The 20,848-nt window shown below is 42.7% G+C and overlaps 1 protein-coding gene across 1 annotated transcript; it reads right to left on the reverse strand.

Moving 5' to 3' along the window:
* Positions 1-6,701: 6,701 nt before the first annotated feature.
* Positions 6,702-18,960, reverse strand: prrt4b (proline rich transmembrane protein 4b). The gene is made up of 2 exons (XM_078420123.1): positions 18,818-18,960; positions 6,702-8,653 (listed from the first exon to the last, which is right to left on the reverse strand). The coding sequence occupies exons 1-2, from the start codon at positions 18,957-18,959 to the stop codon at positions 6,702-6,704; spliced, it is 2,094 nt and encodes a 697-aa protein (XP_078276249.1). The 5' UTR covers position 18,960.
* Positions 18,961-20,848: the final 1,888 nt, after the last annotated feature.

Raw genomic sequence — 20,848 nt, forward strand, 5'->3', positions numbered from 1 at the left:
CTTCAAAAGAGGGCAAAGGACAGTTTGGTTAAGCATTTTATTCAAAAGTTGAACGATGCAGCCCTCCCTCAGTAGTGCACTGGAATGTCAGCAAACCATATACAGTCACATCTCCAAAGTGGGACTTGAATTTTGACTAAGTGGTAGGGGTGCTTTCACTGAAGCACGACTATCAGCTGACAGAGAATTTTCTTTGGTTTGTGATTTACACAAAAATCCCACACCAGAGGTTCAGCGACAGCTCCCTTACTGCAACCACCAGGTTCTTGAACTGAACTGCATAACTCTAATCCTAGAGAAGACACAGTGCGTTAGAGTCGCTCAGCGGGTCAGGCAGCATCTCAGGAGAACATGGATTTCAGGTCAGGATCCTTCATCAGACTGATTGTAAGGAGGAGTTGGGGGAAGAAGGCTGGAAGAGAGGAGTGGCAGGAAATAGCTTGACAGGTAAAAGGCCAACACTGGTGAGGAGAGTTACTTGATCGGCAGATGGTTGGACAAAGGCCAGAGGTGGAATGACAGAAAGTGTGAGACAAAAGGATTGAAGAGTTACGAATTGTGAAGCTAGAAGAAAGAATGTAGGTCGATGGGGAGGAGGAGGGGAGAAATAGGTGCAGATCCAAGGGGAGCACAGGGGAGAGGGGAAGAGGGAAAAAAGAAGGGTTTATAGGGGAAGGAGGGGGAGGGTTGTGTCATTACTTTCTGACTCTAATCCTACCTCAGTGAAGGATCACTAAGGACCACTTCTTGTATCACCATGGACTTGTCTTCCATTTGTGCTTTGCACCAATGGCTCTATTTTTGCAATCATTCTTTTTGCTGTCCTGTGGCATCTATGATTTATGTGTAATTTATGTATAATTTATATTTTGGTGTATTGTCTGACTCCATGTGTCCGTGATGCTGCTGCAAGTGAGATTTTCATTGTATCTGTAGCTCATCATATTTAAATAAAATCGACTTGAAGCATTGGTGACCTACTGTGAGTGGCTGGACATGTCAACCAAGGACCTTGAAGAGATTGTCAAGTCGAGTTTAATGTCATTTGCACAAGCACAGTGAGGTGCAGCTGCAATGAAAATCCTTCTTGCAGCAGAACTTCATGTACTTCAATAAAGTGAAACAGTGATCTGAGCGCCGCAGTGTGCCGGAGAATTATGGTTTAATCGAGAGAATCTGATGGCTAAAGTGATGATGCAGATGACAACCGGAAGGTGTAGTTTATACAGCAACATTTTTTATCATTGTAAGTTTTCAAAAACAATTCCAAGTGAATGAAAGACATTGCCATGTAGGGATGATAATGAAAGATAAAATCACTTCAGAATGAGTTTTCAATTCCTATCATACACAAAGAGTAGGAGATAAAGAAATGGAACAAAATGAAACAGATTTTCCAAAATATTTAGTTTAGTTTACTACATAAGGAAATAAATAAAAACATGTAATTTATTACTTAAGATTTATGTGGTAGTTTAAAACCATGTCTTATCCAATATTTAAAGTAAAACATAATTATGACATTTGAGATCATAGTCACTAATCTAATCTTAATAAATTGAACAACCATTATTTCAGCAAATATATATATATATAAATACCTTTATCTTTAATCGGTTTCATTAACATTCCTTATTTTAGGTGGCTAGTCATAACCTACTAGGGTTATGAAGCAAACTCTTCGTTATGTTTCCTGGGTCCACTACTAGAGAAACACAGTTAACAATGTAATGAAGCGGGAGATATATTTTGAAAGACAGATCAGGGGAATTAAACCACAAGAATACTTTGGTGTCATGGCACAGATATCAAGTAGGAATATTGCAAGCTCTTTATCTTCTATTCTCATAATTGCTGGAATTCAAGTGCTAAAAACAATTATGTTCGATCGAATAATTCCATTCCCACCCTCATCTTTCCCCAATTTATGCTGTCAAATTCGAGTAAGATTCTGAGTTAGAAAGAGGTCAGACCTACAATCCCAGAATTTGCAATGACAATAAGTAAAGCTTTCTGTGCTGATCTTGTTGGAAACCTGATAATGACCTTATGAGCACATACGTGTTATTGTAGACAGGACAATATAGTTAGTAATTCCATGCTCCTCTGCAGTGTTATCTATTTTGTGACCATCTCCATTGTGTACTTCGATGAAAACAGAACCTAGGGTATTTAGGAATTATTCTTGGTGCAGAAAACCATCTGAAAGTGACGGACTATAGCAAGGTGGCATTCTAACTATTATTAATGTGCATACAAAGTCATATTTTTCTGCGACATAACCTCTCTGGCCATGGCCATAAAAATCTATCTTTATGTGTCAATTGACATTCATTCAGAAAATATTTCCAAATTACATGGACTTAAAAATAATTATTTGAACGTCTCAACTATGAAATTTCAGCTCTTTCCTTAAAGTTAGTTTGTGCGCTTTAGGATATTTAATTAAAATTGTGCTTCTTACATCCTGATTTTCTGACTATGGATATTCTTCAGGAATTACTTTAGTCAGAGGATGGTGAATCTGTGGAATTCATTGCCACAGATGGCTGTGGAGGCCAAGTCAGTGGATAATTTTAAGATGGAGATTGACAGATTCTTGATTAGTAAGGTTGTCGGGGCGGAGGCAGGAGAATGGTGTTGAGAGGGAAAGTTAGATCAGCCATGATTGAATGGTGGAGTAGACATGACACGAATGGCCTAATTTTACTCCTTGAACCTATGAAACCATTGGCATTGATGTGCAATGGGTGGGGATTAATTTACTGAATGATATTGTGGTGATTGATTACAAGTTCAAGTATGGGGGGGGGGGTTGAATAAAAAGAAAATTCACACAATAAGTAATGAATTATCCTGTAATTTAAAAAAAAATCAACCGTTAGGTATTGACTAAGTTCAGGGATGTTTATTCAGATTGTGTTTTATCTGTTACAGTTAGGACCTTTTGCTCTGGGTTGAAGATAACAGGTAACGTTTTTGAATCTGCATTTGAGATTATGTTGCTGGAGGTGCCTCAAATAGTACTGAGGCGTTGTGAACTGCGCCTGATTAAGTAAATTTATCAAAGGTATCACAAAATGTTGGAGTAACTCAGCAGGTCAGGCAGCATCTAGGAGAGAGGGTATGGGTGACGTTTCGGGTCGAGACCCTTCTTCAGACTGAAGGGTCTCAACCCGAAACGTCACCCATTCCTTCTCTCCTAGATGCTGCCTGACCTGCTGAGTTACTCCAGCATTTTGTGATACCTTCGATTTGTACCAGCATCTGCAGTTATTTTCGTACAGTAAGTAAATTTATCAAATCCTGCTGTCAAATGAAAAGTGATCGTTCAATAAATACTTGATCCTAAACATAAGTTTGCCTATTGGGAATTAGATGCAAGGTTGCAAGAGATCAAGAGGAATAATTCTGCAACATGTGTTGTGATCACAAGAAATTTTGAATTGGGATGACCTTTGGAATTAATCCCCAGAGCTTTAGTCATTGACGATGCTGATCTTATTAGACTTTCAATTTAATGAAGGCAAAGGGAGACTTTTTAAAATATTTAAATGGGGTTAGAGAGGCTTGCCATCAATGACAATGTGTCAGGAAACTTTCCTAATTACTTTGAGTTCCTAAGAACTTCCATTCTCATGAATCTGGTATCCATGACATCAGATCATTGGACTTCAGTCACCAAGGAATTACAACAACCACTTTTCCAAATTATTCTTGGACTTTTACCACAATTTGGGGGAAATAGTAAGATAAATTCTATGATATGAAAATGTAGCCCTGTATTAACAGGCCTTGCAGTAGCAACTTTTGACAAATTCAAAGGTCAGTGCATTCAAGAATCAAGAATTCAATGCCCTTTTGGAAAGGTGCCTGACACCTTGTTGGATCAGATTGTAAACTCAGATTTCTGTCTGAATGAATTAGTTCGTTGGGTGAAATTGGTATTTTGTTGGTTAAAACCAAAAGGCCCGCTGATTTTGCAAATATGAAATTTTAAATAAGCAGAAAATTCTGGAGATACACAGTAGATCAGGCAGCATTTGTGGAGAGTGAGAGAGAAACCAAGTGAACGTTTTAGTTTGATGACCTTGCATCAGAACTGGAAACATGAGAAAACTTTGTGCGTTTGTTTGAACTTGCAGAACTTCTCTCCCATCTATTGGCAGCCCAGGCTTGAATCATATTGAGCGTGTTTCTCACAGAGGAGGGAACAAAGGGAAAGACTGAGAAGGATGAGTGTACGACTAGGCAGGTTCCAAGTGTTGCTGATGCTGTCTAAGAGAGGGTGATGGTGAAACCCGGTAGAATGAAACACAGGGACACTTACTCTGATTGATTAAGTGCACGTGAGCAGACTTGGTATCATTCTCCAAGTCCGCACTGTCAGTGAGGGTGCTCGCCGAGCAGAAGTACCGACTGAACATCAGGCCGTGCAGACTTTTTACTGCCAAAAACCATTTGCACCTTTGCAATGAATCTCCATCAGCGAGAATATCCAAAGTAAATGAAAATAGAAGAAAGAGTTGGAAATGTGAAATTAAAACAAAAAACGCATGAAACACTCAGCAAGTCAGACGACGTCTGTGGAAAGAGGAATAGTTAATGTTTCCGGTCCTAGACCCATCATCGGAATATCCCAAGTATAATCCTGTGCTGATTTGGCTAGACTAGCTTGCCTGATTGGATAGTACCTGCTGACTCAAGTAAAAAGAAGGTATTTAAAGGAGGTCTCCAAGGCAAGATTTTCACACACAGGGTAGTAGTTATATAGAACAAGCTGTCAGAGGAAGTAACAGAGGCAGATACAATTACAACATTTAAAAGGCATTTGGACAGGTACTTGATTAGGAAATAAATAGAGGGATATGGGCATAACATAGCCAAATGGGATTAGCATAAATAGGCATCATGATCAGCATGGAATTCATCAGTCTGAAGAAGGGTCTCGACGCGAAACGTCACCCATTCCTTCTCTCCCGAGATGCTGCCTGACCTGCTGAGTTACTCCAGCATTTTGTGAATAAATCAATCAGCATGGAAGAGTTGGACCAAAGAGCCTGTTTCTTGCTGTGTAACTCTGTGACTCTATGAGTTACAGCATTAAGGTTCACACAATACCAACTATCGCAGGAGGATGAGGGGTGATCTTATTGAGGTGTATAAAGCACGGACTTGGAGGGCCGAAAAGGCCTGTTTCCGGCTGTAGATATATGATATGATGATATGATAAAATCATGAGAGGAATAGATCTGGTAGATGCAGAGCCTCTTGCCCAGAATAGGGGAGTCGAGGACCAGAGGACATAGGTTTAAGGTGAAGGGGAAAAGATTTAATAGGTATCCAAGGGGTAACTTTTTCACACAAAGGATGGTTGGTGTACGGAACAAGCTGCCAGAGGAGGTAGTTGAGGCAGGGACTATCGCAACGTTTAAGAAACAGTTAGATAGGTACATGGATAGGACAGGTTTGGAGGGATATGGGCCAAATGCAGGCAGGTGGGACTAGTATAGCTGGGACATGTTGGCCGCTGTGGGAAAGTTGGACCGTAGGGCCTGTTTCCATGCTATGTGACTATGATTCTATCACTATTGAAGATTACTCGATCTCGGCTACTCCTTGGATACTGGGCAAAGTAACCCGATTTAATAAGGAAGCGTGTGGGGATTTATTGTTGTTGCTTTTCACAGTTCATTAGGGCCATTATCAAAGACTAAAAGGCAGCTGCAATTGGGACACACAACCTAATCTTCCTTGTTGCTGATTGAACAACGTCCACTGCCACTTGTTTTCAGCAGCCTCCAAGTTTCCATAGAGAAAGCGTCATGGAGAAGACAACGCTTCTGTTCAAGCCAATAAACAGTGGTTACAAGTTTAGTCCCTCCTTAGTCAAGAACCTGCTGCAGAAAAATTAAGAGTTTAGGTTAATATAAGTATTGCCAGTGTTTATTATGTAACGGGTGCTGGCTCCATTCTGATCTTCTGGCTGCAATCCTGTCCAGTGCTGCATTGTGCAGCTATTCAATGGGGACTAGCAAAATATTTAATGGGAACAGAGGCACGTCCAGTGGCACACCTCTGTCCTGTTCTGACATAAATGCACCAATGCAGTCTGACTACCAATCATTCAGGCCTCACTTTCTTAGTTCCCTTGCCAAAATTCAGGTTCAGTTTGTTTGCCCAAATTGACAGCAGTTTAACTGAGCACTGGCAGTAATTTCTCTGGGCCTTCGCATTGTGTGTGTGAGTCACTCAGAAGAACAACCTCAGAAATAGTTGACACATCTCAATTCTAAACCATGAAATTTCTCTTTGGCGATCTTAGAAGCCCAGTTTCTCAGCACATCACGAGCACAGTCTTTCATCATCTATACATATTCACAGCTGCAGAAATTTAATGGCAGTTTCAGTCTTGGAAGTGCGTAGTGCGAACTAAATGTTGACTTGCATTACACTTTATGCCTGGAATTCGCTCCCATTCAGAGTAATGAAGAATACAAAACACAGTCCAGTTCCCATCTTTTCCTACCACTCATGACCGCGATTGGCCTTTGTGTTCTTGGCCCAGCCATCTCTGATCTTTTGGTTAGAGGCATTGCAAGTCTTCATTTATGGAGCACATATCCTTATAAGCATCTTCAAATATTAAATATGAGGCAGGGTGGCAATAGCATTGACTGGCAACTGTCCCAATGCCAAACTCACAATTCGATCGTGTCACTGCTAATACTCAGCTGGTCAATTTGCCTGCAGATCATCATGAATTCAGCTTGAGTTGCTGAATCCGGGAGGTCATTATTGTCCATGTCCTCTTGTGTGGCCGGAGCCTGCAACTGGTTTGGAACCTGGGGAAGACTTATTTGAGAGGAGTTCCTGAAATATTTCTGCTCAGAGCTGATGGTTGAGAAACTCCGCCTGTCTGGGTTGGAGCAAAGTGCCAGCGAGGATCCTTCCTGGGATGTTCTGCAGACTGAACTGGCATTACTGTCCTCCCACCTATCGACAGACAAGGCTCGAATCACATTGAGCTTCCTAAAGGTACTGGCAATTCCCCTGCCAACCTCCGGTCTCTCCATCCCAGCGCAAGATGATGTCCGATACAGCCCTCGATCCTCTGCCTTCTCCTTGAAAACTTCGCTGCTGGTTGGCAGAGACCTGTTCTCGCAGAGGGACATGTTGCTGGAGCTGTGTAGCCTTGACCAACGGAAGAATCCTTCAGGAATAAGGGCCTCACTGAAGAGAGCCTCGTCAATGCTGCGCCTCAGGTTAATGGGAGACGGGGGTCTCAGGTCAACAGTGGAATCACTGTCTACCTGAACACTGATGAAGGAGGAGGTCCTAGAGGATCCGCCATGCCTTAAATGGCAGTCCAGATCTTTTATCTCATTGCTGTGATAGATCAGGTTGATCTCCTCGCCACTGCTTAGCTTGTTGTCAGACATTGTGTAGAGTGGCAGACATTCAGATTGGCTTCGAACAATCGTGTCGCTGCTCAGGGGCTTCGCCTGGTGGGAGGTTGACCACTGATAGGTGTTAGTGAGTATAGGGGCTTTCATGGAAGCATGAGTTGGAGAGAGGCAGAACATTTTGTTGCAACAGTTGTGGTCTGACTTTTTATGGATGCAAATCAAAGGGTAGATACCAATAAGGGACATGGTGAGGGACATCCCCACTTCACACAAACTGGTGCCAAACTGGAAAATCCACCATGGCCATGGCTGGAAAACATGATCTCCAGCCAGGCCCAGGCCATACAGAATCGCATATAATTGAAATGCAGCACAGCACAAGCCAAACACTGCAGTCCACATTGCTAACCTGGCCATCCTTCCCCAAAGCCCAATGTCTCCAAAGGGTTGGGTGTTGAAGGCTTCCATGGAAGGTGTGGAGGACTTCACATTGTATACATGCATGTCAACCATTTGGGTGTGACAGTGTACTGCAAAAACCAGGATGGATAAGATGGTCACCAATACCACAAAAATCCCGTGTGATACAAAGAGGAGGAAGGGAGCTTGCTTTAGCAGGGTGATGACCAGAATTATGCTCACACTGAGCGTGAAGTGGAGAAAGACAAGAGCAATTAGCAGGCAGGATCGCTGGAATCTCGATGCCACAACTTGCATGCCGGGTCTCAGAGAGAGAACCAAGATTATGAGTCCAAAGGCAGAAGTAAGACAAGGAAAGACCAAGTCATAGAGCAGTAAGGCAACGGTTGCAGGTAATTTGTCCTGGTAACAGTAGGCATCATAAAGGAAAGTGAAAGTTCGAGTTGAGCTCGTCAGGAAAAGCAGACCATTGAGAACCATGAAGTAGCCGAACCCTGAGGGAGATCTGAAGGGGAGGAAGAGGATACCGAGTGCAGACATGATTCCTGCAAAGCCAAAAGCTGACCCCAGTCCATAGACATGGAGGTCCCAAGCCAGGCCCCATTCAGCCAGTGCTGAGTTCCAGTCTGTGTGGAGGATCACAAATAGTGGAGAGACAACTGGGTAATGAGGATTGAAGTTTGTGTCTTGGGTTCCTTCGACATCAGGGTGAATGGAGCTCCGATCTTTGCATGAACTGCAGTTTCCTTTTGGGCCATAGCTGGATACAGTGGATGCTGCAGAGAGAGCTACAGCAGAAACACTCTCATCTCCAACATTAGAATCTAGGCAGAAGAAAGAAAATGATAATGTCAAAATGGAACAGCCACATCACCATCACCTCAATATTCTAGCCATTAGTAAATCAAAATACTTCAATTATGGCTTTTGCATCCATTGTAAGGAAATGTTTGTTTCAATAATTCCAATTTTTCCCCATTGTGTAAATTTACTACAAATAACACCCAGTTTTTATAAAAGTTCATTGATCAGTAATGATCATTGATTAGTAATGATCAATGCAAGCAAGACCAGTATTCTTTGACCATCCTTAACTGGCTTTGAGGCGTAGGATAGGAAGTTGCAGAAATTAAACGCAATACAGAGGAAGGAAACGCGATATATTTTCAAGTCGGGTTGGTGTGTGACTTGCAGGGAATTTAAAGGAGATAACATTCCAATTAACCTGCACTTTGTCCTTCTCAGCAGTAAGTGTTCTTGAAGAAGCTTTGACAACTTGCTACGGTGGAGGAGGGAATGTTTTTAGAAGGTAATGGATAGGATACTTTGTAATTAATAGTATTAAGGTTCTGAGTGCTGTTAGAGTTGCAATCAACTATAAAACACTACCAATCCTCCACGAACCTTTTCATGAGGTCATAAATGATTGGAGTAGAATTAGGCCATTCGGCCCATCAAGTCTACTCCGCCTTTCCATCATGGCTGACCTATCTCTCCCTCCTAACCCAATTCTCCTGCCTTCTCCCCATAACCTCTGACACCTATACTAATCAAGAATCTATCTATCTCTGCCTTAAAAATATCCACTGACCTGGACTCCACAGCCTTCTGTGGCCAAGAATTCCACAGATTCACCACCCTCCAACTAAAAGAACATCCTTTAATTCCGAGGCTAGACTCTCCCATTAGTGGAAGCATCCTCTCCACATCCACTCGTTTAGACAGTAATGTTGTATCCTTATTGTTTTGATGTGTTTATGCTTTATTCTTAATTGTTAACTGTATGGTTGTGTTGTCATTTGTGAGCGGAGCACCAAGGCACATTCCTTGTACATGCACATACTTGGCCAATAAACTTATTCATTTATTCACTCGATCCAAGCCTTTCATTATTCTTTGTTTCAATGAGGTCCCCCATTCTTCTAAACTCCAGCGAGTACAGGCCCAGTACCGACTAATTCTCATCATAGGTTAACCTACTCATTCCTGGGATCATTCTTGTAAACCTCCTCTGGACCCTCTTCAGAGCCAGCACATCCTTCCTCAGATATGGTGCCCAAAATTGCTCACAATATTCCAAATGCGGCCTTACCAGCCCCTTATAGAGCCTCAGCATTTCATCCCTGTTTTTATATACAAGCCTTCTTGAAATAAATGGTAGCATTGAGTTTGCTTTCTTTACTACTGATTTTCCTTTTGAACCTGTCATTGCAAAACACAGAAGAAGCAACAACTTTAACCTCGTCCCTGTCCTCCCATCATCCAGGGCCCACATTTTCTTTCCAGGTGAAATGGCGATTTACCTTTTTTTCTTTGATTTCTTCCCTCTTCCCCACGTCCTTCTGGTCATCACTCATGCCTACCCCCTCAAATTGGGAACGGGATCAGAAAACAAATTGCTGGAGGAACTCTGCGGGTCAAGCAGCATTCATGGAGAGAAATGGACAAACAAATTTTGTCTCAGAGACGAGATTGAAAACTGAAGAAATCAGCTGAATATTCAGTCAAGAATCTCACCCAATGTCCTCTTTTGGCTTATCTGCTCCATCCTCTAAAAAGAAAAGCCGAATTGCTACATCTGAATCAGCTCAGTTTCTCTACAAGGCGTTGACCCTTTATGATCTCCTGCTCCATTACTTACGGCCTTTCAACTGGGTTTGTGTTTAAAATAGGAAGCAGTAACTGAGATTGCTGCTTAATGTGAAGTTCCCTTTCAATTTTCAATGTTCTGGTATATTGTGATCATTCGACGCTGGTTTGACTGTAACCCTGCAATATTTATATCTAAACTTATGAATCATATCCGCAGCAATATTCAATTATTAAAGGCTGCAAACTCTGTTTCGTTCCACTTCAAAGACAAAGTACTGGGTGTTTGTTCATTTATTGTGACATCAATTGAACCACCCTGAAGTTCAGAACTGTTTGGCCAAGATTATATATTGTTGTAAAGAGGGTTTTTGATTGCTCAAGGGAGAATGAGTGTCAACAAACCTTTTATGTGTTGATGAGTTTGACCAGGTTAGATACAGAAAATCAAAATGCTGAGGGAGCAAAGGCCAATGAATGGAATAATCTGACATAAACACAAGAGAGGGTTGCTTACACTGATAGCAAGCAAACAAGATGAAGGCCAGTTAGATACTTGCATGGATAGGAAAGGGAAAATGAGTAAAGACAGAGTTACAATCATAGATAACATACACAGTGAAGAAAAGCATCAAAGGAGAATGATAGGAAATGAGTAGTCAAGGATATACAGTGAAGTAGCAAGGCTGAAGCTGTACAAACATAGAGTAAATGACATCACATACATGGTGCCAGCATGCTACACAATCCAAGGTATCATCCATTTACAGATGAATGAAGACAAGCCATATTGAAAAGCCCCTGGCATAAGATTTTTAATTCATGAGGCACTGACAGAAACTTGGCATTGTTTAGACACAAAAAAGTTCTCTCTAAACTTGATCCTGCTAAACACTTTCAGGGGTGTAAATTATAGGTCAGACATAGAATAAAGCTTCCTCTACAGTGCATTCAGAAAGTATTCAGACCCCTTCACTTTTTCCACATTTTGTTATGTTGCAGCCTTATTTCAAAATGGATTAAATTCTTTATTTTTAATCATCAATCTATACACAGTACCCCAGAATGAAGAAGCGAAAACAGGTGTTTAGAATTTTTTACAAAGTAATTAAAAAGAAATAACTGAAATATCACATTTACATAAGTATTCAGACCCTTTGCTATGACACTCAAAATTGAGCTTAGGTTGATCCTGTTTCCATTGATTATCCTTGAGATGTTTCTACAACTTGATTGGAGCCCACCAGTGGTAAATTAAATTGATTGGACATGATTTGGAAAGGCACACACCTGTCTATATAAGGTCCCACAGTTGACAGTGCATGTCAGAGCAAAAACCAAGCCATGATGACAAAGGAATTGCCGTAGACATCCGAGACAGGATTGTGTTGAGACACAGATCTGGGGAAGGGTATAAAGCAATTTCTGCAGCATTGCAGGTCCCGAAGAGCACAGTGGCCCCGTCGTTCTTCAATGGAAGAACTTTGGAACCACCAGGACTCTTCATAGAGCTGGCCACCCGGCCAAACAGCACTTGGGGGAGAAGGACCTTGGTCAGGGAGATGACCAAGAACCCGATGGTCACTCTGACAGAGCTCCAGAGTTCCTCGGTGACGATGGGAGAACCTTCCAGAAGGACAACTATATCTGCAGTACTCCACCAATCTGGCCTTTATGGTAGAGTGGCCAGACGGAAGCCATTCCTCAGTAAAAGGCACATGACAGCCCGCTTGGAGTTTGCCAAAAGGCACCTAAAGGACTCTCAGACCATGAGAAACAAGATTCCCTGGTCTGGTGAAACCAAGATTGAACTCTTTGGCCTGAATGCCAAGCGTCACATCTGGAGGAAACCAGGCACTGCTCATCACCTGGCCAATACCATACCATATCATATCATATCATATCATATCATCATATCATATCATATATATACAGCCGGAAACAGGCCTTTTCGGCCCTCCAAGTCCGTGCCGCCCAGTGATCCCCGTACATTAACACTATCCCACACCCACTAGGGACAATTTTTACATTTACATTTACCCAGCCAATTAACCTACATACCTGTACGTCTTTGGAGTGTGGGAGGAAACCGAAGATCTCGGAGAAAACCCACGCAGGTCACGGGGAGAACGTACAAACTCCTTACAGTGCAGCACCCGTAGTCAGGATCGAACCTGAGTCTCCGGCGCTGCATTCGCTGTAAAGCAGCAACTCTACCGCTGCGCTACCGTACCTAGGGTGAAGCATGGTGGTGGCAGCATCATGCAGTGGGGGATGTTTTTCATCGGTAGGAACAGGGAGACTAGTCAGGATCGAGGGAAAAATGAACGGAGCAAAGTACAGAGAGATCCTTGATGAAAACCAGCTGCAGAAGGTTCTAGACTGGGGTGGAGGTCCACCTTTCAACAGGACAACGACCCTAAGCACACAGCCAAGACAACGCAGGAGTGCCTTCGTGACAAGTCTGTGAATGTCCTCGAGTGGCCCAGCCAGAGCCCCGACTTGAACCCGATCGAACATCTCTGGAGGGACCTGAAAATAGCTGTGTATCGACGCCCCCCATCCAACCTGACAGAGCTCGAGAGGATCTGCAGAGAAGAATGGGAGAAATTACCCAAATACAGGTGTGTCAAGCTTGTAGCGTCATACCCAAGAAGACTTGAGGCTGTAATCACTGCTAAAGGTGCCTCAACAAAGTACTGAGTAAAGGGTCTGAATACTTATGTAAATGTGATATTTCAGTTATTTCTTTTTAATTACTTTGCAAAAATTTCTAAACACCTGTTTTCGCTTTTTTATTACGGGGTAACGTAATAAGGGGTAATTAAGCTGTAACAAAATGTGGGAAAAGTGAAGGGGTCTGAATACTTTCTGAATGCACAGTATATTCCCTCAGGCAGAATAAGTGAAAGATCAGTCGGTGTTCCTGATCCGCGGCACGGTAGCGCAGCGGTAGAGTTGCTGTTTACAGCGAATGCAGCGCCGGAGACTCAGGTTCGATCCTGACTACGGGTGCTGCACTGTAAGGAGTTTGTACGTTCTCCCCGTGACCTGCGTGGGTTTTCTCCGAGATCTTCGGTTTCCTCCCACACTCCAAAGACGTACAGGTATGTAGGTTAATTGGCTGGGTAAATGTAAATATTGTCCCTAGTGGGTGTAGGGTAGTGTTCATGTACGGGGATCGCTGGGCGGCACGGACGGTGCACCGAAAAGGCCTGTTTCCGGCTGTATATATATGATGATATGATATGATGATAATCAGCCAAGGCTGATTGTCCCGATTTTATCTTTGTATTTTATTGGTGAACAGGAACAAATTGACCCATCCAACCCATCTCCAGACTTCCAAACCTGAATGACAGCTATCTAGATGTGGTAGCTTGAATGATTCAAAGCATGCGCAACTGGAAGGACCCACAGAATGAAGTCTACAAGGTGAATGCAGTTGAGGCCAAGGGGGTGGAGGTCGTCAGAGGACTGTGATTAGAGGAGTAACTCTGGGGTGACATGTCAGGAAATTAACCCAAAGTAAAGAATGATCCCAAGTGCTTTTCCCCTAAGATGGTGTCTTGGGTTGTGTTGCTTTTTTAGTTTGGTCTGCAGTCAAACTAGCTCTATTGAAATTTAGGCCTCTGCATTTTGCAAGGGTAACATTCCCGTTCTGAATTCAATTTAAGACCTTGTCAATGGGATACAAACCTTATCACTCCACTGCCCAGCACTTATCCCTCTGCATTATTTCTACTGTGGGAGGGGAACACTGCGATCAGTCATGTAAACCAGACACTTTGGTGACTAGTCCCAGTCACATTGGGTTAAGGTGCTTAGGAAAAGATTGAGTGATTGAGAATTCTGTATGCTTCAGACCTGGTGCTAAGATTATAAATCTATGCCCACTCTCCCTCTCTCACACTCCCCCATCCCTCCTTCCCTCCCCCCCCCGCCCCCTGCCTCTGTCGTTCTCTCCCTCCCCCTCTCTCTCTCTCACACACACAAATACACAGCTTCCTGATATCTGCCACCACCAGAACTTCCTGGCGATGGAAGGCGGGTGTGGGAAGGGAAAGGGATGCTCAATTGTCATCTCCTGAATCATGCAGGTCAACACTAAAAATACTTTTAAAAATAATAATTGATGAAAGTGACCAGAAGAGGAAAGACAGAAGGAAATTAAATTGAAAACAGGAACTGCAATAAAATATAGCAGTGAGAATAGGGAAACTTAATTATCTATTTTTATACAAAGGATATTCTAAATTTAATGCATGAAATAAGCTAGGAACTAAGCTTCACTTGTGGGTTGCCTGCTGTTCAGCTTCCTGGAGACACATATTTTAGATAAATATGTGTAACAAATTAATTTATAATAAAGTAATTGAGTACAATAGCAAGGAAAGAAAAGTAGATATCGTGTTCACCTCCGACCACTCCATTTTAGGAAGCAGTCTGAGATTTGGAGAGGGTGCAGGCAAGCGAATGACAAACAAGGTGAGAGACCGGAGAAGCTGGGGTTTTTGTCTACAGACAGGGGAAGTTAAGAAGAGTTAGTGGGGTGTTTTGAAGTTAGGAGAGAGCTTTTGATAAAAGGGCAGCTGGACTTTACACTAGCTGGAGGGATTTTGACCATGTATTTAAGATAATTGCCAAAAGACTAGGAGCTTAATGAGGAGAATCTCTTTATGCAATGACTCAACGTTGTCTTAAGAGCACTGCATGAAAGGAACGCAGTACAGTACAGCACAGGAATTGGCCCTTCAGCCCACAATATCTGTGCCAAATGTGATGTCAAGTTAAACTAATCTCCTCTGCCTACATGTGATCCATATCCCTCCTTTCCTTGTATATCCATGTGCCTCTCTAAAAGCCTCTTAAATGCCTCTATTAAGTCTGCCTCCATCATCACCCCTGGCAGCGCATTCCAGGCACCCACCACTCCCTGAGTAAAAACTTGCCCGACACATTTCCTTTTAATTTTGCCCATCTCACCTTAAAGCTATGCCCTCTAGTCCTGGACATTTCCAGTCTGGGAAAAATGCTCAGAATGTCTCCCCTATCTCTCCTCTCCCAAAATGTTATATACTTTTATCAGTTGGTGTTGGTGTGCCAAAGGTAATGATTACTGCTACCCTCTGATTCTCCATAATAAATTCTAAAATGTTTTTAAGCAGCACATTGCACCACACATCATAATGCCAGGAAGCAGTGTGATTTATAACCTCCTGTCCATTTAAACAAGTTATTTGCAAATGGAGCTTATGGCACATTTCATTAGGATCCTGGCTGTGGGATGAGAACAGGAAGAGGGTTTTTGCAGAAATTAGTGCGTAGTCTCCCCTGAACTCTTACAGGGCAACCTTTCACATTGCATAATTGTATACAGTTATGGATATTGATGGAACATAAATGCCAATGGAAGTTATGATAATTTTATGATACACAACTGAAAATTGGGAGAGATGTACAGTGGCCACTTAAATTATTAATGACGGCCTGGCTCTTGCCAACCGTTGATATTATCACCAACTTGGCTTTGATCAGGATAGAATCACTAGCACTGGAGAACTGTCTACATTCAGTTTGAATAAGTTTGCTCTATCCCCAAAACCAGATGTTGTAAATAGCATTACGCCCATATCTTACCTACTTGCTATACACCTATATTTCACACATCTCTCTATTTCACACATCACTCTTACAATCTTCAAGATGTTGACTCCAGATATTTTCCCTCCTATCATAGATAAAACATCAGCTGCTGTCCACGCGATGAACATGGAAACTAGCTAACTGCATTCCTGCTTTATAAATTAAAATCAAGTTGTGGATGTCCGTGATCTTGATACTCATTTACACAGTGGATGCTTGCGAACTTTAAGCTCTTTTTTTTCCATTGTAGGTTAAATTAAACTGAAAGTACTTACTTTTTTACTATTGTGCTTTAATTCCTCGTGGCTTAATATTGTTAAATATGCATGTAGTTACTGTGAATGAAACATTTCTGCCAAAATGAGTGCATGGGGCTAAAATAATGTCATCTAAGTGACATCTATGGTGTCAGCAGTTTCCACGGGGCACCGCTGTCTAACAGAGCAGAGCAGCTTCATATCAAATCCCCTGGATATAGTTAAACCATGTGAACCACATTGCGAATGAATAAGAGGGATTTGTGGCTTTTCAAAATTATACTGACTCGGCTAAATCTGCCCACGCACTCAATTAGGAATGGGCTGAGGTTAATAACACACAAAGTTTGACGTATGAACAGAGATACATATGGTTCCTAAGAAGATAGTGTTCATCTGAGTAGCCCAAGCAGCTGTGCCTATGTACTGTATGTTCTGCTGGTGATATATTGCTGGGAGAATCTGTGTGCCTTACTGCTGGTGATATTAAAAGTCTGACTCACGTGCAAACGGATTTAATGGACAGATTACAATCATAACCTTTTAATCAAGTTTTGAGTGGTAAAGGCACAGCATACATTGTTGTTACTTGTAATCTTTCACTGTTAGAGCTCCATTTCAAATATGCTTGAAATGTTCTGTGAATTCCAAGCATTTGCCTTAACTTCTTTTGTTGCCATGTGAAGGGAAATGAGGCTATAAAAGAACTATCCAAGCACCCACATCAAAAGTGTGAGCCCTCTATTAAAACTATTAAGCTATGTACTCTTTACTAATTTTCTTCCAGCTCTAAAACATTCTTTCCTCATTATCATTGGAGACCAACTTCAACAAAAGAAACAGAAGGAACTAATTAGTAATAGCAAAGGGAATGACAAGGGAAAGGTTTGTGGGAATCCACGTGATACAAAAGCATGAGAAAACAAATTCAGAAAATCTCACACTACTTTTAGATGAAGCCATGACACTACATTTATCTAAGAAGATTCAAGATGTTCAATTTCAGCATCCATTTGTTATTTTAATTTCCAGATTTTTTGCTTCATCTGTTCTCTTTGTGGAACTAGGCTCACAATAGACAATAGACAATAGGTGCAGGAGGAGGCCATTCGGCCCTTCGAGCCAGCACCGCCATTCAATGTGATCATGGCTGATCATTCTCAATCAGTACCCCGTTCCTGCCTTCTCCCCTTACCCCCTGACTCCGCTATCCTTAAGAGCTCTATCCAGCTCTCTCTTGAATGCATTCAGAGAATTGGCCTCCACTGCCTTCTGAGGCAGAGAATTCCACAGATTCACAACTCTCTGACTGAAAAAGAGAGTTCACGAAACAATAATTAATGTTATCATATCATATCATATCATATATATACAGCCGGAAACAGGCCTTTTCGGCCCTCCAAGTCCGTGCCGCCCAGCGATCCCCGTACATTAACACTATCCTACAACCCCACTAGGGACAATTTTTACATTTACCCAGCCAATTAACCTACATACCTGTACGTCTTTGGAGTGTGGGAGGAAACCGAAGATCTCGGAGAAAACCCACGCAGGTCACGGGGAGAACGTACAAACTCCTTTCAGTGCAGCACCCGTAGTCAGGATCGAACCTGAGTCGACGGCGCTGCATTCGCTGTAAAGCAGCAACTCTACCGCTGCGCTACCGTGCCGCCCTTTACCACTCAGAACTTGATTAAAAGATTTGCAGCACAAATGGCCAGAGACTTGGAGGAGTGAAGGAAGTGTAATTTTCCTTAAGACTTCATCTGCCTTCGCAGGTGGACGTAAGGGATCCCAAAGCCAAATACACGATGAAGAAAGGATGATATGAAGAAAGAACAGGGGGATGAGGACAATGCAGTGCATAAACCTAGGATGGAGATGTTACTATTCAGAAAAGGACAGGGTAGTTCTCACTAACAATACGATACGATACGATACGATAAAACTTTAATCATCCCCGGAGGGAAATTGGTCTGCCGACAGTCACAACACGCAAGGTACACAAAAACTTGAAATTAAAAGTGAAAACACAAAGGAAAAGACAAGCGACTATTGGCTGGCTGCTGTGTGCACAGCACCTTCACCGGAATAAATGAACAAACAAACAAACACTGACATCCCCTGGGCAGAGGATTCTAAACTAGAGTGTCCGCCCCCCCTCCCCCACACGGGTCCCCCTTTGTTCTCCCACCATCCCTCACTGCAGTCCCCCCAGGCCGGGTTCCCATTGTTCTTCACGACAGTGGCCCCACTCTGGGTCCCCATTGTCATCCCCATCCCCCCCCCCCCCACGCTCATCGACCATGAGGCCCCACCCCCACCGAGGCTCCCGTTGCCGCCAAGGCTCACGCTGCCGCCATCTCTGAGGCTCCTTTGGCCCAAGCAGGCCTCGCCGCTCTGCTTCACCGCAGTTCCCAAGTGGATGTAGGCCACACATTAAGCTGAACGGCAAACAAGAGATAGTTCTTTGTACCAACACGCTGTCAGGCTAACCTGTGAATTCTGTTGGCTTTGTCCACAAGGTGGCCGGAGTGGAACTTTGTGGATTACTGACTGTGTCCCAGCGTCCACGATTTCCCACGTCCATGTTTGGCTCAGAGGTGGCAGAGGTGACAAGTGTGGATACGGGTTCCATTGGCACTATATTATCGGAAAGAAAGAGTGGAAGAAGGTTAAAACATAATAGAGACTAATCTGGTTTAGCCTAATCCAGCACTGTGTTATGATGAACTAGCATTGCATTCAAGGAGCGTGGGTAGTCGAATCAGAAGTTGCCAAATTGAATCTCTGATGTGCCCCAAATTTCTGAACTTCACTCCAGAAATAAAAAAAGATCTTCAGTTACACAACATTTATAAATAATTTACAATTATAAATAATAAATAATGGCCGCCCATTCCTTCTCTCCAGAGATGTTGCCTGTCCCACTGAGTTATTCCAGCATTTTGTGTCTATCTTCGATTTATAAATAATTGTGCAGTTACATTTCTCAGCCATTATCTGGACATTGGTGCAATGCTATTTGTGGGATCTTTCTATGCTAAAATTGATCACTGCATTTCCTAGGTTAACAATGATTACATCTCAGGAGTACCTTCAAGGGTGTAAAGCTCTTGAAACAAACAATTGCTGAATCATGCAGCATGGAAACAGGCCATTCAGCCCAAATTGTTCATGTCAATAGGTGGGTACCCTTCTGTATTTAATCCTATCGCTTAACACTTGGCCCACAGCCTTCCGTGTCTCTATTCATCTCACGACCCAGCTTCAACCACTCTGTCAGGCAATGCATTCCAGATACTTTACTACTCTCTGGATGAAGAAGGTCTCCCTCATCTCCCCTTCAAATCTCTTAGCCCTGAACCAAATTCTAGTTCTATTTGATATGGGGAAAGGTTATTAAGGGGTTGGACACGTTAGAGGCAGGAAACATGTTCCCAATGTTGGGGGAGTCCAGAACCAGGGGCCACAGTTTAAGAATAAGGGGTAGGCCATTTAGAACGGAGATGAGGAAAATCTTTTTCAGTCAGAGAGTTGTAAACCTGTGAAATTCTCTGCCTTGGAAGGCAGTGGAGGCAAATTCTCTGAATGCATTCAAGAGAGAGCTAGATAGAGCTCTTAAGGATAGCGGAGTCAGGGGGTATGGGGAGAAAACAGGAACGGGGAAGTGATTGTGAATGATCATCCATGATCAAATTGAATGGCGGTGCTGGCTTGAAGGGCCGAATGGCCTACTCCTGCACCTATTGTCTATTGTTTCCGGCAGTCTCCCATATCTACACCCCTCATAATTTTATATATGTCAATCATGTCCCCTCTTAACCTAACACACCTAACTTTTCCAGCCTGTCCTCCTAAATTAACTGCTCTAACCCAGGCAGCATTCTGGTGAACTTCCTCTGCCCCCTCTCCAGAGTAATCACACACTTCCAATAGAATGGTAACCAAAACTGCACGCAGTTCTCCAGCTGAGGTCTGGCCAAGATTTTATGAAGTTGGACCATAACCTCCCTATATCTGCACTCATTGCCCCAACTACTGAAGGCCAAAATGCCATATGGCTTCCTAAACACTTTATTGGTGTTTGTCATCCTCAAAAATCATATGGACCTACTCCAAGACCCCTGTGTTCTTCCACACACCATAAGGTTTTGAGAAATATGATATAATTGTCAGTACATTGTGTGCGCAGAATCAGTTCCGTACACTACGGGTTAAACTGGTAAAGCAAATAATCTATTAACCGGTTTGGATTCATATTTGCTTAAGTGCACACTGAATCAATCCAACAGATAATTACTGCCCCAGTTGGCTGAGGCATATCACTTTGGAAAGTATCCCAGGCAAACATTGTTGTAATTAACTTTAAAATACAACATAAAACAGCACCCCTGCTATCAACAGCATCACCAGGGTGTGGTGTTTGAAATAAATTGGAACAATATGTGCGATGGCTAAATTAAGGGCAAGCCCACACAGGGGTTATCTGCAGTTGGTGATAAGAGAATGAAAAGTAGAAATTGT

Source organism: Rhinoraja longicauda, chromosome 23 (assembly GCF_053455715.1).
Source record: "Rhinoraja longicauda isolate Sanriku21f chromosome 23, sRhiLon1.1, whole genome shotgun sequence".
NCBI lineage: Eukaryota > Metazoa > Chordata > Chondrichthyes > Rajiformes > Arhynchobatidae > Rhinoraja > Rhinoraja longicauda.